Genomic DNA, 16,320 nt, shown 5'->3' on the forward strand with positions numbered 1-16,320 from the left:
TCATTCTCTTTTGTGATTGGTTGTATCACAATTGTCTTGTACAAAGTAGTGAAGGAAAACATACGACTTAAATATCACACACTAATGCTTTATTCCTAGGCTAAAAGTGTTAAATAGTCAAAGTTTATTTATTTTTCCAAGCTTAATTTCTCCCTTAGTGTGTGATGTTTTAAGGGTGGCCAAAGGAAACAATCATGGAAGAAAAAATTAATTTCAACGTTAGAAGCAATAAATGATGTTTATTGTGGTCATGGTTGAGGATGAGATGGAGTGCTCGTAGATGGAACCAAGGATGTGGTACTCGTGGAAGAGGTTGAGAAAGAAGAAATTCTCAAGCTGGAGGAAAAGGATGATGAAGCACTTGTGAGGTTGCAATAGGAAGCGATGGTGGGCAACACGATGCTAAAAGATATGGCAAGGCATCCTCGACTTGTGACACTTCTTCCCTAGTTCTCCATGGTGTTTTAGTTTCTATGGATGAGGGTTTTGAGTATGTTGGCATTTCTAGCAAAGGTGGTTCTCTAGCTTGCTAGTTTCTTTCTTCTTCCTTGTGATTCAGGTGGTTTTTTGGTTACATTATAGTTGGTTGGGTAGGAATAGTAGTAAAAAAAAATCATCTAGGTTTGATAAAAATTTATATTGTGTTTTTTTATTTATATATATGTTCCTGCACCTCTTCGCTATGTGGATTTTTTTTTTTTTGAGGTACAAATTACAAGGTGGTTCAATGTTGAATTAGGGTTCTTAGTGTTTTAGGTATCCAAACAACTACATAATGTCTGGAAATTTTGTTATGTGGCTATTACTAATGGACACATCTAAGTTCTTGACAAAATGAGTTGCTAACTAAATGCTAAAAAGTCGAAAATACAATGGATTTTTTTCTAAGAAAAAAATACTGCAAAAATAGTTCATTTTTTTCATCTTTGGTACATTTTGTCTAGAGCTTAGCCATCATCATTATTAATAAGTGGTCAAGAGAGTTGTAAATTAGGTTGAATATTATCCACGTCTGGAAGACGAGTTTGTTATGGCAGGCTTTTGTGTATATGCCCCTCCAAACTATATTTGTGACGGTTGTTGTATTTAGTGGTTGGGTTGTTTTAAGATGATGCAATTTTGTGAGAAAAAATGGAACATTATCAAACAATTTGAATGATTATATGTACCTCATATTATATTATAACAATAAAATCATCTTTTACAAAGCACAAAAAAGTACCTAATTTCAATTTCTAGTATTTAACATAAACTAATAAATATTTAATCTCAATCCTTACTATTCATTCTAAATTACTAAATATTTATATACATAATTTATTCAATTCATTTAAACTAGAAAATTAAAATATATGTAACTGAATGAAACTTAACATGGAAAAAATAACCAAGCAAAAATAATGCCCATTGTTTGATTCTTCCATCTCCTCTATAATGAAAGGAAAAATCTTTCATATTGGTTCTCCTTTGATAGGTTCAATGTATGCCAACATGTAACATTAAAATTATGTCTCCAATCTATCAATCTTTCCATAAACTAATGTAACAAATCTTACATGAATGAATAAAAGATTCTTATAACATTTACGATGCCAAACTAGTCTATAAGACCTGAGACTAACATACACCCACAAATTGTAACCTCTTAATTGAATTAAACCTTCCCTCGTACATGTGAAATCCCATAATTATAATTTCTTTTACAAATAAAGATGCCCTTAATCAAATATTAAAACCAACCCCAATACTATCAAAAAATATAAAATCGGAAATAGAGCGGCCTATCGCCTGCGGGAGGTTTTAGTGCCACAAAACCCCTTACTGCGAAAATGGCAAGCCTTTTATCATATCCCACGTTCAGGTCAATGCATATGATCAATTGAAATATTTTTAAGCTTTGGGTTCGAATTGTGAACTCGTCCTTCTGCAGCAATGGCGTTCAGAATAACACCAATGTCGATAATGGCTTCTTCACGCCATTGCCTGGCCTTTCATCATTGTGCTACTTTCATTAAACCCCGACACTTCAACCTTGAAATTCCTAAAAGATTGAGTCCATTTTCGATGTTTTACACAAATCATAATCCAAGCTTGTTCACCAAAGCTTCCGCTCAAATAACCCCGGTCGTAGATACTTACGCAGTGCGAATGCAGAGTCAAAACGTGGTGGAGCTTTTGGAAGAACGCGGGCTCATCGAAACAATGACCCACCAAGATCTCAGGTCAGCTTGTTCAAACCCTGATTCTAAACCTTTGAAAGTTTACTGTGGGTTTGATCCAACTGCTGAAAGCTTACATTTGGGAAATTTGCTTGGCATAATTGTCTTGACGTGGTTCCAAAAGTGCGGCCATGTGCCCGTGGCATTAGTTGGGGGCGCTACCGCTAGGGTTGGAGACCCCTCTGGTAAAAGCTTTGAAAGGCCAGTGTTGGACGAAGCAACTATTAGGAAAAATTCCGATGGGATTAGAGCAATCCTTGAGAGAATTCTAGGGCAGGAAAATCAAAGTCAAAATCTATGGTCGGGCAATCCGAGGGCTTTAGTTATGAACAATTACGATTGGTGGAAGGAGTTCAAGGTCCTAGATTTTCTCAGAGATGTGGGGAAGTACGCGAGAGTGGGTACCATGATGGCCAAGGAGAGTGTGAAGAAGAGGTTGAATTCGGAGGAAGGGATGAGCTTTACGGAGTTTTCCTATCAGTTGCTACAGGGGTATGATTTTCTTCACTTGTTTAAGAATGAGGGAGTTTCGGTTCAGATTGGTGGAAGTGATCAGTGGGGAAATATTACTGCAGGTAAGGGAAATCTATTAGACATTTTGTATTTTTAATAAAGCAAATTTTTTTTCAATATAATGTTTGACAATCTTTACGAGCAAAGACTAGAGATTTCGACAATCCATGATAATCATTGTTAAGAGTATCTAGATTTGATTGTGGTAAAACAAATTGCATCAATGTTTCAAATTGCACCCTGAGATTCATCCTCAACAGAGTATGATTCAAAATGTCAATGCAAAAAAAATTAACACGATCGAATCTGGAAACTCTTACCAATGAATCTTTAGGAGTTCAGATTTTTTTAATATAAAGAACTACGGTATTTTCAAAAGTGAGGTGAATCATCATTTTCAAGCAGTTGAAAGTAGTGGGATCGTTTGGCAGTTGGTGAGATGAACCGTTCAAAATTCTTCTTAAGCAGGGACTGATTTGATCAGAAAGGTTCTTCAGCAAGAGGGGGCTTATGGTTTGACATTTCCTCTTCTTCTAAAGAACGATGGGACAAAGTTTGGGAAGTCAGAAGAGGGAGCCATCTGGCTTTCGCATTCTATGCTGTCTCCTTATAAGTTTTACCAGCATTTTATTGGCACTGCAGATGCTGATGTCATTATTTTCTTTAAAAAGCTCACCTTTCTGACCATGGAGGAAATTTTAAATTTGGAAGAGAGTATGAAGAAACCTGGGTATGTTCCCAATACGCTGCAGCGGAGACTTGCCGAGGAAGTGACTCGTTTTGTCCATGGGGAAGAGGGATTGCAGGAGGCGCAGAAGGCAACAGAGGCTTTGGCACCTGGTTCGAAGACACGCTTGGATTGGAAAACAATTGAAGCCATTTCCAGTGATGTTCCCTCATTGTCGTTATCATATAACGAGGTGTTAAACTCATCTCTGGTGGACTTGTCGGTGAAAGGAGGGTTGCTTGAAACCAAAGCAGCTGTGCGGCGTCTCATAAGACAAGGAGGCTTCTACCTTAATAATGAAAGAGTAGAAAGTGAGGGAAAGATTATTGAGCAAGCTGACATTGTTGATGATAAAATGTTGCTTCTTTCTGCTGGTAAGAAGAACAAAATGGTTGTAAAAATAGCCTGAAGTGTAGTATATACTTTGAGAATCTGAATTGTTTGAGTGGATACATATCCACAGTTTTCTAATTAACTGAGGTTTAAGGCTCTCTGACATCCTGTGATCAAGCAAGCATGTGACATCACCAAACTCAGTTGCTATCTTCCAGGTCTCTCTTGTGGTTTAGGAGTCTTTTAGTCCAGTATAAGATCATTAGTATATTATGTTTTGACGGTGGTGGTTGTCATCCTAAATTGATTTTCAAATCTGATCCATATCAGTCAATGTAATTGCTTATTCCCTCACCCTTCTTTCTTGTTGGTAAATGCTCCTTGTACTGCTATCAAATTAACTCAAACCCATTATTAGACTTGACTTTAGCTTCCCTTACCAAAGGGGAGTTTTGTGATAATTTATTGTAGGTGAGTTTTCCAACATTATTCTTCATCGATCTTCATGTGTTTGTACTTTAATGACAGCCATCATCGGCAATAACAACTTTAAAGTCATACTGGTGCAATGTTATCAAGAAAATTGGAAATAGATCAACAACTACTATGAAAGCTACCAGAATGCACTGAGGACCTTCCCCTAGCTCTTACTCTTAAGATAAAAAAATTCAACTTTCATAGTTTATAATTTTGATGGCTGTGGTTGTCATTCTAAATTGATTTTAAATCTGATCCATGTCAGTCGATGTAATTGCATATTCCCTGTCCCCACTCCCTTTGTTTCTAAATGCTCCTTGTAGTGCTATCAAATTAACTCAAATTCATTCTTATTGACTTAGCCTTAGTTTTCCTTACCAAGATCATTTGTATCTGAGATCATTAGTATATTATATTTTGATGGTTGTGGTTGTCATCCTAAATTGATTTTAAATCTGATCCATATCAGTTGATGTAATTGCTTATTCACTACCCCTGCTCTGTTGTTTAAATGCTCCTTGTAGCATAAACAAACTAACTCAAAATCATTCTTATTGACTTAGCTTTAGTTTCCCTTACTACAGGGATTTTTGCCAAAATTTATCATGGACGCTTGTTCAAACATTAATTATTGCTGCATCAGTGTATTGATGTGCCGTTTGGTATTTCCATCCATTCTGAACCTAAAATTCTGCTTTAAAAGTTAAACTGATATATCTCGAGTGGGTTGGTTGTGGTATACTGTTCAATTTCAACCTCAACACTTTATCATACCTACTGGGGATTTGAACTTGAAATTCTCTTTTGGAAGCTCTTTGGCATTATCTCTACTGAATTAAACGTGTAATATCCCTTGGGGATTTGAATACAGAATTCTCCTTTGGAAGCACTATTGCATTATATCAGGCGAGTTGAATGCAATAATTTACCAAGGTTGGATGCTTGGATATGTCTTTTGATCATCTGAACCCAGGACTGCTTTGCAAACTGTTTTGCTTCATGGAGCTTTTTCCATATTGGCTATCTCTATTGATGATTTTGTCTTTTTAAAGATGACTAGGTAGTTTCACTTTTGTTTAATTGGGGAATTTGTGTCTTGGTTAGCTCGAGGCAGCAATGTTGTATGGTTTTTAGGTTATTGTTAACGTATGCTTAATCATAAGAGGTTTTTAAACTCTTGCAACTTAATGGTTGATTTGCAGTTATATATCCATTTTTATGCATGCGTGAGTATTTTTTCTTCCACATGTTTTGGGGAGATGGTAATTTTGAGATCATCATAACTCCATCAATATTAGTTGATTTGACCAGTTTGTTATTTCTCATTTTAGTTGTGTGAACGATTCTATATTTTTTTTAGATATTTGGGTAGTTGATTATTGTACTAATGGTACTGGTCCATGCTCTTTAAAATGTTTACATTTTTCATTCATACATGTAAAACAAGTTTTGATATCTTCCAAATTATACTGCGCAATTTTGGTTGCTTTTCAATAATTTTTTCACTTAGTATTTCTTCAGTCCTGTTGCACAGCAAAAGAACTTAGAAGCAGTTGTTCCAAACTTACAGCCCCTCCCACAGCCACGTAGAAGTATATCTAGCTTTGGAATTTGTTTAATCTTGTGGCTCTTATATTTCAAAGAGATGCAATTTTGAATTCGGGATAAGAGTAAAAGAAGGATTCCCAAATTTGATTAATGGCTAGGTGTAGAAACTGTGTTCATTAGGGATCTATTGTTTCAGTGTTGTGATGGGAAAAGCAAAAAGTTTTCAAGTAAACCATTTTATTGGTTGGAAGGTTTCATATTACCCATAAATTTGTTTTTCTGCTTGATATGAGAGCACGAGCCTATGATGGTACCTTTTTGTGTGAGAATGAAGGACTGAGCCTCCCATTCTGCCAAGTTGTGAGGGGGACGATCTCAGATCTTGTCCCTTGTGTATTGTACCTACAACACATTTAAGGTTTTTTGGATGATAAGTTCAAGGAACATACCATCATCCTTATCGCCTTCAACCAATTGAACTGCAGTGCTTTGGTCAGTATTTATTTTTAAAACGTAATTTTAAAAAGATATGTGAGCAATGTTTCTGGATTAGATTGTTGAAGAGGGAAACCACTTATCCTTAATTTTTTAATTTTTTATTTATCTACTTATTTATTTATTTTTTATTTTTTATTTAGTTATTTATTTTTTATCATTTTTTAATGCATAATATAAAATTCCTTTACATATATATACATTATCTGCATTTATACATATGATTGGTTATTCTGTACCGGTTCTCTTGGTGGTTGTGTCTTTATTTTTGGTCCTCTTGGTCTTTGTGCCCCTCCCTCCCTCTCCTTTTAGGACTGCTTGTGGTTTCCTGGTCTGCACATTCCATATTCTGATGTTCTCTCGTCCTGATGATGGATCATGTAGTATGATCCGAAATGTTGATGCTAAAAAAACTCACACAATCTAATCCAGAAACATTGCTCACATACTAATGGATTGTGGAAATCTGATTATGTTAATTGATATCCTTCATGGGAGGGAAATTTGTTTCAAATCCAAGCAGCTAGAGATGCTCAGAATCAAGCTGATGAAGAAAATTGCAGACCTTGCCTTCCTCAAGCGTTGCAGAGACTCGAATGTTCTTCCTTGTTTTGTTAGAGTCACACACCATCTTTGGAGCGTATTCAATCAACATATCTTCCATCGTGCTGGTCTCTCCCTCCTCAAATCGGTCATTCAGTCAACGAGGCGGGACATCAACCACCTCAATGCCAAGTTATTTCACCTTCACCTTGAACTTGCCGCAGCTCTCCGTCCAGACCTTTGGATCAGGTTAGACACCTCTTCCTATGCTAGAGCAGTGGGGCGGCAGGTACAGTGCAGCATCAGACAAAAAGCCAAGTTTTGGCACCTGCTCCAACGTTCATGCTACTGTTATGCTTCCTCTTCGCTCGGCACTTCTCGGTTCTCTCTTGCCTGCGACTCCTCTCTTCGTTCAGCCTCCTCTTTGGCTGATGTCCCCAATGCAGTGGTTGACCACGCAGGCCTGTCTACTCCTTTACTTGGCAATCCCGTGGCCCCTCTTGCACCCGCGTGTCCTCATCACTCGCATGATCCAGACCAGTCATCTTCAGCCCGGCGCGCTCCTTCCTCGCAAGTCTTCCATTATCCCTCGCCGGTTGCTTCTTCACCCAGACGCTTGGCTCCAGCTCCTCAGAGCGTCACTCCAGCGCCTTCTCTTGTCTTGGACCCATGTGTCTCTCCTCGGAGCGCTTCCAGCCCTGATCCTCACCACTCGTTGGCGGCTAATGTGCACAGGCAACACAACGACCCCTTGGTCATTCCTAACGCGGGGTCCTCCAGTAATCGGTTGCAGCAGTCTCCCATCCTTGGTGCGCTCGATCAGAGGTCCTCCCCCTCTCAACGGTCATCTTTGCTCAACGGATCTCTTCCAGCTTGCACAGGTACGCCTCTTGTTCACACGTCCTCTTTCGTGCTTGATAAGTCTCGCATTAAATTAGCAGATCGTGGATTTGATTTGTTGAGGTGCCCCTCGCACCTACCCCCTCCCCTTATTGGTGCGGGTCCTGTCACCCAAAGGTGTGCCGACCTTATGTCAGCAGCCCCCGTAGCCGCTGCCTCAGGCCTCGGTTCGACCTTGCCAACGTCATCTTCTCCTGTCCCTTTGTCCTCCTTGCCTTCCCTTCCCGGTGAGACCTCCTCTCCTTTCACCTTTCGGGCTGTCTCGCCCTCCTCGGTCTCGTTGTGCACTCCCCCTATTCTGCATGTACCCCTAAGCTCTCCTCTTTCCACCTCTTCGGTTCACGATTGGGAGAATAAACTCGTGGTCAATTTATCTAGTGCCAGCATTGACCCGCTGTCCTTTAATTTTCTTAAGCGTGGTCTCAATTTTGCTTGCACCCCTATTGCCATCCCTCATGTCAAATTTCTGATTGAGATTGAGAATGCCATTAGTGGCCTAGCTGCGGATGTCGCCGAAGAAATTAGGCAAGACTGTGCAGTGGCCCTGAGGCATGCCAAGCCACCCAAGCGCAATATCCCCAATTCTGAGATGCGCGCCTTCCATGACTTAATTCGCAGTAATGACATTGTCATTACCAAAGCGGACAAAGGTAATGCCACTGTTGTTATGAACAGGCAAGACTACGTGTCTAAAGTTCTGGACTTACTCTCAGATCCGAATAGCTATAAGATCCTCTCTCGCAACCCTTGCTCTATGATCCTTAAGAGAGTCAAGTCCAGTTTGGCCAAGTCCTCGTTTGATGAGTCAACAAAGAAAAAACTGTTACCTTCTAAAGAGGTGACCCCTCGCATCTATGGGGTTCCGAAAATTCACAAGCATGGCATCCCTTTAAGACCAATTGTGGATACCATTGGCTCTCCCACGTACTTGTCGGCCTCCCACCTTGCCAAGATCATCTCGCCTCTGCTAGGAAAGTCTGACTCTTTCATCAAAGATTCCAACCATTTTGTCCAATTCATTCAGGACACCAAGTTGGAACCTAGCGATATCTTGGTTAGTTTTGATGTGGTTTCCCTCTTCACCAAGGTCCCCATTCTTGACTCCATCAATCTTGTCAAACGCAAGGTCGGGGATGAGATCGCAGAGTTGGTTGAGCTTTGTTTAAGATCCACCTTCTTCTCTTTCCAAAATGTCTTCTATGAACAAGTCGATGGAGTAGCCATGGGTTCGCCCCTCTCCCCGGTCATTGCCAACCTCTTCATGGAGCATTTTGAGGAGATGGCTATCCAGTCCTTCCCCCTCAAACCCAAATGGTGGAAACGATACGTTGATGACACTAATGTTTGTTGGCCACATGGGCTTGAGAACCTTGAACTATTTCACTCTCACATCAACAGTTTGGTCACCAACATTTCCTTCACCAAAGAGCTCGAGTCAGACTATCAGTTGCCTTTCCTAGATGTCCTTCTTATCCGAAAGGCTGATGGGTCATTCGGTCACAAGGTTCACCGTAAGACCACCCACACTGACTTGTAGTTGCACGCATCCTCCCACCATTACCCCAGCCAGAAGGTTGGCATCCTTAAGACCCTCGCCCTCAGAGCTTTCAGAATTTGCGATGACGACAACTTGCATGAAGAGCTCACTCATCTTCGTCATGTATTCATGTTAAATGGTTATTCTCACAAGCAAATCTCTAAGGCTATCAATCGAGCCAAGTCCTTCTTTCTTTCTAGGTGTACCCTCAGTCCTCCACCCAACCGGCCTCCCCGGTTTGCCACCCTTCCTTTTGTCGATGGCATCTCTCAGAAGTTGGCCAAGATCTTATCTAAAAAGGGTCTTCATACTGCTTTCAAACCCCTTTCGCAGTTGCGTCATCGAGTTCCTCCCCTTAAGGACACCAAAGACTCTTTCCTCGACTCGGGAGTCTACAAGATTGAGTGCTCTTGTGGGGCCCCTTACATAGGGGAAACAGGCCGTTCTTTTCGTACCAGAATTCGTGAGCATGGTGCAGATATCAGACATGACAGAACCCATAAATCTGCCCTTGCTGAGCATTCTTCGGCCACCAAACATCACATTTGTCTGGAGACCGCCAAAATTCTTTCCAAGGAGGATAACTTCTTCAAAAGAAAACTTAAGGAAGCTATTGAAATTAACTATCATCCTACCAACCTCAATCGAGATGATGGATGGTCCATTAGCTTGTCTTGGCAATCTCTCCTGGGCTCGCTTAATACTCAGCATCACCTTTGATGCTTCTCGAGCTTTCCTGCCCCCCCTGATGTGTCCCCAAGTCTTCCCTTGTCACTCCCTCGTTTTGGCCTGTTCGGTGTATGGGGAAGCCCCCCCCCTTTCGTCTTCAGTCTCTTGGCCCCACCTTGTGGTCTCTGAGCTCCTCCCTCCTCATGTTCTCTGTGTTCTTTTTTCAGGTTGCTTCCTGTTGTCTCTCCTCTCTTTTTTCGTTTCGTCTTAGCCCTCCGTGTCGCTCTAACCCTCGAGCTCTTTCCTGTGCTGTTGGTTTCAGCCTTGGGTCTTCCATCTTGTTGTCTTGTTTTTTTTTTTGTTTTTTTTATTATTATCCTCATTTATTTATTTATGATTTGTTTTTTATCTCTTTGTGCTTGTATTCTTTAATCTGGGTTGGTTCCAGTGTTGTGTCTGTTTCGCACTTATGGCATATTTACGCATTTTCTTATAGTAGCGTTTTTAGTTTTCAGGTTCGATCTATTTATTTATTGAGGGTTTTTTGCTCCTGAGCTTAATTTTATTTATTTTGTTTATAGCTTCTTTGTTTTGGTATTAGGGTCCTTTCTAATGTTTCTCTTCTTGCTTTTTCTCTTGGGGTCAAAATTTTTTTGGCTTGTTCGATTTTATTTCGATATAGTTGTATATAAGTTCTTAATATTTGCACATGCTTTTATTTATTTATTTTTTGTTCATTTATATATATATGTAAGGGATTGAGTCTTCTTTATTTTTATTATTATTATTTTAATATTTAATTTTTTAATTCCTAATTTTTGTATTTTTAACCTCTTATAGTTATTTATTCATTTTCATAATCGTGTGCTTCCTCCCTTTTTCACACTGATCCTTAATTTTTTAATTTTTTATTTATCTACTTATTTATTTATTTTTTATTTTTTATTTAGTTATTTATTTTTTATCATTTTTTAATGCATAATATAAAATTCCTTTACATATATATACATTATCTGCATTTATACATATGATTGGTTATTCTGTACCGGTTCTCTTGGTGGTTGTGTCTTTATTTTTGGTCCTCTTGGTCTTTGTGCCCCTCCCTCCCTCTCCTTTTAGGACTGCTTGTGGTTTCCTGGTCTGCACATTCCATATTCTGATGTTCTCTCATCCTGATGATGGATCATGTAGTATGATCCGAAACGTTGATGCTAAAAAAACTCACACAATCTAATCCAGAAACATTGCTCACATACTAATGGATTGTGGAAATCTGATTATGTTAATTTAAGAAGATATGTTAGCATCTATTCAAACTGATGAAATATAACCATTTAATCTAATGGTCACATGGAATATATCTTTTAGTTTTAAGGGGAGGGTGCTGCTGGGACATTTGTGGAAAACAATAGCAAGTAAAATTTCCCCCGCAGAAAATTAAGATTACCCTGCTCAGAACAGAAATTAAGAATCTCTTTGAAAGTACAGAGGAATTCTACAGATAATTATTAATGTGTGAAATATTTAGAATTACATGCTGCTTCCATATGGCGATAAAAGCTTCCAATATTTCTCAAGTGATGTCGCCTCTCCAAGTTCTTTAACTAGAGATTTGGCAGCTTCCTTTGCAGTCTACTCTCTTTGAATATCTTGGCCCCGCCTGCACAGAGAAATTTGAAGCAATAGTACCTTTGAGTAGGATACAATTGGAACATTACGTGTTGTGATTAAAAGTTACCGTTGAATTCCTTTCCTTATGATATTGGGGAAAGTGTTTATTAGCCACTACTGATAAGTGGGTACTAATGTTTTCATGTGAACGTAATGGCAATATTGTTGCATAGGAAAATGAGGATTGTTGCTAAGGTTTTTTTTTTTCCTCTGTTGTTTGCTTGCATGGAAAATAAAAAGACTTTTCTGGCTACTGGTTGGATGCTGGTTATTTTTTGGTAGTTGAAGATGCTTTTCATTTCTTTAAAATCTCCAAACTAAGTCATACAAATGGGGAAGGGTGAGGAAAAATCTGAATGGCTTTTATAAGGTTCTTTCTTGCGTGTTGGTTACATATATTTCTGTGAAGCTGGCTGGGGTTTAGACATATTGGGTGTTGTGTAGCAAGCAGCATACATATCTACTGTGGTAGTTGCAATGATATCATCGAACAGAATCCCAAACAAGGGAAAATGTGATGGGAGTGGACAGAAAGAAGCATCTTTCTGTTCCTGGTATTTGACTGGCATTGAAGAGCACTTCTGTACAGCACTTTAAGGCTTTTTGGCAGATTGCATCCACTAAGTAGATTGATGTTGTTGGATACATTGCATAAAAGGACAGTGCCCCATGGTCATGTACGCTCTTTATTTTTATTCAGCAATGGATTGTTTTATATTTCATAAATTGTTTTGCATATAAATTACTCCTTTGTTGCCAGTACTTGTTAAGTTATTGGTAACTTTATTCAAAAGATTGGATACAACATTGTCTATCGGTTTCCGAATATTTTCTGTTTTTTTCGCACAGGCAAGGCACATGATCTGCATTTTAGTACAAAGAGCATGTTGAATTCCTTTCGTATGCTATTGGTGTGTCTATTAGCCCCTGCCAATAACTGGGGACTAATTTTCATGTGAACAAAATGGGAATATTGTTGCATTGGAAAATGAGTAATGTTGCTAAGGTTTTTCTTATCTCTGATTTTTTTATGCATGGAAAATAAGAAGACATTTCAGGCTGATGGTTGGATGCTGGCTTTTTTTTCCTAGTCAAATATGCCAGTTTTCATTTTAGTAAAATCTCCTAAACTAAGTCATCCAAATGAGGGAGGGCTAGGGAAGAATTGCATGGCTTTTTAATGTTTTTTCTTGCATGTTGCACATATATGTCTGTGAGGCTGGCTAGGATTTAGACATATGGGGTGTTGTGTACCAAGCAGCATACATATCTACTATGGAAGTTGCAATGATATCAATTAAACAAAATCCATAAAAGGGAAAATGTGATGGGAATTGAAGGAATGAAGTGTCTTTCTCTTCCTGGACTTGACTGGCATCAAAGAGAAGTTGTATACAGCATTTTAATGCTCTGTAGATTATCATTGTGTCCATTGAGTAGTTCGATGTTGTTGGATATAGTGCGTAAAAAGGACAAGCCCCCATGATCAGGTAGGCTCTTCATACTTATGCCAGTTATTTATTGATAACTTCATTGAAAGATTGGATACAATAGTGTGTACTGGTTTCCTAAAATATTTCACTTTTTTGCACGGGCCATATGTTAGTATATGCAGCTGGGTTTTCTTTTTCATGGCAGCATTGTGCAAGGTGTGGACATACATCAAATTGCTTCCAGCAGTGCAGTGAGTTCAAATAACATGTTTTCAAATGGCATTGACATTCTTTCATGTAAGTTATACACATTTCAGTCACCAGTTCACTTGTATATTTGGTAAAATTTCTTCATCTTTTGTAATATTTGGTCATCCATTTCCCATTCCTTTGGTGCTCGCAGTTGAATGGTTGTCTAATATGTATGATTTTTCAGCCTTATGCTTAAGCATTTGGAAAAGTTGTTGCATTAGAATAAACTGACATTGCTTTTGTGCCTGTGAATATATATTTTAAATTTATGTTTGTTATGAGTAGATATGTTTTTTGCACTTGTTGGGTGGCGTATCTCAGTTGGCACTTGTTTCTGGTATAGTCAATGCTATGCCAAAATGCCTGTTTCCTAGTTCAGTGGCCGTATTAAGGTGCTTTTGCCCTAAAACACCAAGTAAAGTGTATCTGGGTGTATTTCTGCATCTTCTCTTTACTTACAAAGTAGGACTTTCTCTTATTGGCTTATATTTTGCAGAATGTCAAAACTCTGAATGATTGCAGTCTTTCTTTGATATTTTTAATCTGTAATATTTTTCTTTTGAAAATAAGGCATGCCTTAGCTTTTAAAGGGTTTGCTTGTAGTGGAAAATTGGCTCAATTCATTTTTATTTCCAGGCAGGGTCGACCATCAGCAATTTAAGAGCAACATTTTCCTGTAAGATTGAGCTTCCAGTGGGCCATCTAGCAGCATACTTGAGCCTTGTGATCCAAGATAATCTATGTTCCCCCAAGTTTCTGGGACGGGGATGGCAGGGGACAACTGGACAGCAAAAAAATTTGCTGATTTGGGGGAAGGGGGTTGGACGGCTATATAACGATAGGGGAAATTTAAATATATAGAGAAATTTAAAACATTTATATGAAAACATGGATAAAGCATGTACTTATACATAATAGAACCTTTAAATATAAGAATCAGCAATTGATATGCCATATTTGTGTTACTTTGAGAGTCAAAGTCTAATTTGTTATAGAAGTCAAAGTCAAAGTCCTCAAGATGTCCCCAAGTCTCTGAGACGTTTCCAGGACCGGGTCACTGAAAATATACCAGGGACCATCCCTGGGTAACACTGAAGGTAATTGATTGTCCCAGGTGCCATTTCTACTTTGCTGTGTGTCTATCGACACTAGCAAAGCAGGTTGGTCAATAGGAGAATTCTGTTTCCTCAATGATTGCACTATCACAGAGACCCAATCTGGGATTTGTAAGGTCTTTAAGAGAACATTATGGGCTGCATATTTGCGTCAAGTATTGAGATTCAGACAATTCTGCTGATTAAACTATTAGCAGCAATGATTTGTTTTGTAATCCTTTATGCTGGAACCACTAATAAAATTGCATATTACTGGATCTTGATGATTGGCAATGAATTGTGAAATTTAGTGTGATCTTTTCAAGTGGTATATACTGTTGTCGATTATGTTATTTGTTTGAGAGGAACTGTTAGATGATCTTGTTAGACAGATATGTATTGTAACAATGTTCACCTGTGCAATGGACTGACCCTGCAGTTCAACGTTGCAAGTGCAATGTTAATACTGTGTCCTTGGTTCGAATCTCACCTGGGCCAATGCTTGGCCAAGTTAGGTCGGAGAGAGTAGGCATTTGATGGAGGACAGATGATGGCAACAGGAGAAGGGGGTGACTTGACCAGTGAAGAAGAGTTGGAGGAAAAGAGGATGGCAGACATGGAGGACCAACAGATGGAGGAGGTGCATACTAGTGCTCACATGGAGGAGGATAAGGAGAGGAAGACAGGTAGGGAGGAAGAACATAGTAAAATGAAACAAGGAGGAGGACAGAGAACAAGAGTGAGGGAGGCTGGAGAGAGAATAGAATGAAAAGAAGGAAGATGAAGAAAGGAAGGGGAAAGGAGGGCAAAGAGGAAGAAGAAAGGAACGGGCAGATGCCAATTGAGAGGTGTTAATGCCTCAGTCTGATCTTGGGGATGGGGTCCCCCGTTGTGGCCTCACTGGTTCATAGCTCCAGTCAAAAGAATTCACGATCAAAATTTAGAAAAATCGTTTACCTGTGCAAACTGCATGTTATCCTTTTGTTGTTTGGTCTGCTATCTGTGCATATGATATGTGTGTCAGTAATTACCTAATGAATCGAGATTTGTTTAGGAGAAAATAATATGAAGCAAATATTCATCCATGTTTGTGTGCGGCTGTAGCCTATGACCTCATTAGCTCATTGTGTAAATTATAATGATTTATATATTTTACTCTCCTGTAAAGCTTATAACTGAAGCCTCCTCTTGCTAGAGGGGTTGCACTTGTCGCATGTTGCACTAACTCTGTTAACTAGGTTGATCAAAGTGTTTTGTACTCACCCATTTCCATTCTGTGAACCCACAATAGCAGGCCTCTTTTGAGGACTGTTTATGCACTGGAGCTTTTGTTTTACGGTTGCTATAAGTCATTGTACCTTTTAGGATGTGAACTTATTTCACAATAATCTGAAGTTATTGTATGTAATTTTTGGCGGGGTATATATTTGCCTTGTGGAGTGTTTCCATCAGCTCAGATGCCATGATTGAAGGCAATCTCAGCAGCGAAGGAGTGGTAGTCTATTTAATTTAAGTTTTTGTGGGGAATTGAACACAGTTGACCACTTTGAAAACCCCAACTATTTAGTACTTGAGCTTGTTCCATTTGAAAAATTGTGAATAATCTTTATTACCTTTTGGAAGAGGTTTGTTTATGGTAGGTTTTCAGTTTAGTGTGATGAAACAAACATCATAGAAATTTACTGTTATTTCATTGGGTGAAATTTGGTAATGGAATTGAAGTTGCAACAAGTTTTGATCAATTTTGATGGGTTAAATAAAGATGTTGGGAAAGGGAGTCTTCTGTAAACATCTCACTCAATTGGAGGCATCTGAATTTAAATGTATCGTGGGATTGAACAACAATTTGATAGATTTTTAAATTAATTAAACTAATAATATAATTATTAGAAGGAAAATAAAAGTTTTT

General features: G+C 38.8%; 2 protein-coding genes across 4 annotated transcripts; both read left to right on the forward strand.

Moving 5' to 3' along the window:
• Window positions 1–1,744: 1,744 nt before the first annotated feature.
• Window positions 1,745–14,689, forward strand: EMB2768 (Tyrosyl-tRNA synthetase, class Ib, bacterial/mitochondrial). Of its 3 annotated transcripts, none has more exons than XM_089786828.1 (3): window positions 1,745–2,794; window positions 3,201–3,833; window positions 13,954–14,689. In XM_089786828.1, exons 1-3 carry the CDS (start codon window positions 1,933–1,935, stop codon window positions 13,995–13,997), a joined length of 1,539 nt encoding a protein of 512 aa, XP_089642954.1. In that variant the 5' UTR covers window positions 1,745–1,932; the 3' UTR covers window positions 13,998–14,689. The 3 variants fall into 3 exon arrangements, with proteins under 3 accessions (XP_089642954.1, XP_089642956.1, XP_089642955.1); XM_089786830.1 differs by lacking the exon at window positions 13,954–14,689 and adding an exon at window positions 4,238–5,024; XM_089786829.1 differs by lacking the exon at window positions 13,954–14,689 and having other exon boundaries at window positions 3,201–4,146.
• On the forward strand, window positions 5,439–15,377 carry LOC149551269 (uncharacterized). Its single transcript, XM_089786827.1, has 2 exons — window positions 5,439–13,362; window positions 14,851–15,377. The coding sequence occupies exon 1, from the start codon at window positions 6,764–6,766 to the stop codon at window positions 9,290–9,292; it is 2,529 nt and encodes an 842-aa protein (XP_089642953.1). The 5' UTR covers window positions 5,439–6,763; the 3' UTR covers window positions 9,293–13,362; window positions 14,851–15,377.
• The last annotated feature ends 943 nt before the right edge of the window (window positions 15,378–16,320 follow it).

Source organism: Cupressus sempervirens, chromosome 6 (assembly GCF_028749045.1).
Source record: "Cupressus sempervirens isolate cs-2001-9-10 chromosome 6, ASM2874904v1, whole genome shotgun sequence".
Taxonomy (NCBI): domain Eukaryota; kingdom Viridiplantae; phylum Streptophyta; class Pinopsida; order Cupressales; family Cupressaceae; genus Cupressus; species Cupressus sempervirens.

Bases quoted from the DNA above. Each gene is read 5' to 3' on its own strand.
- EMB2768 (XM_089786828.1), top strand. From the start codon at position 1,933: ATGGCGTTCAGAATAACACCAATGTCGATAATGGCTTCTTCACGCCAT. The intron at 2,795-3,200 runs GTAAGGGAAATC...CTTCTTAAGCAG, and splicing joins GTGGGGAAATATTACTGCAG to GGACTGATTTGATCAGAAAG. The intron at 3,834-13,953 runs GTAAGAAGAACA...TTTTATTTCCAG, and splicing joins AATGTTGCTTCTTTCTGCTG to GCAGGGTCGACCATCAGCAA.
- LOC149551269 (XM_089786827.1), top strand. From the start codon at position 6,764: ATGGATTGTGGAAATCTGATTATGTTAATTGATATCCTTCATGGGAGG.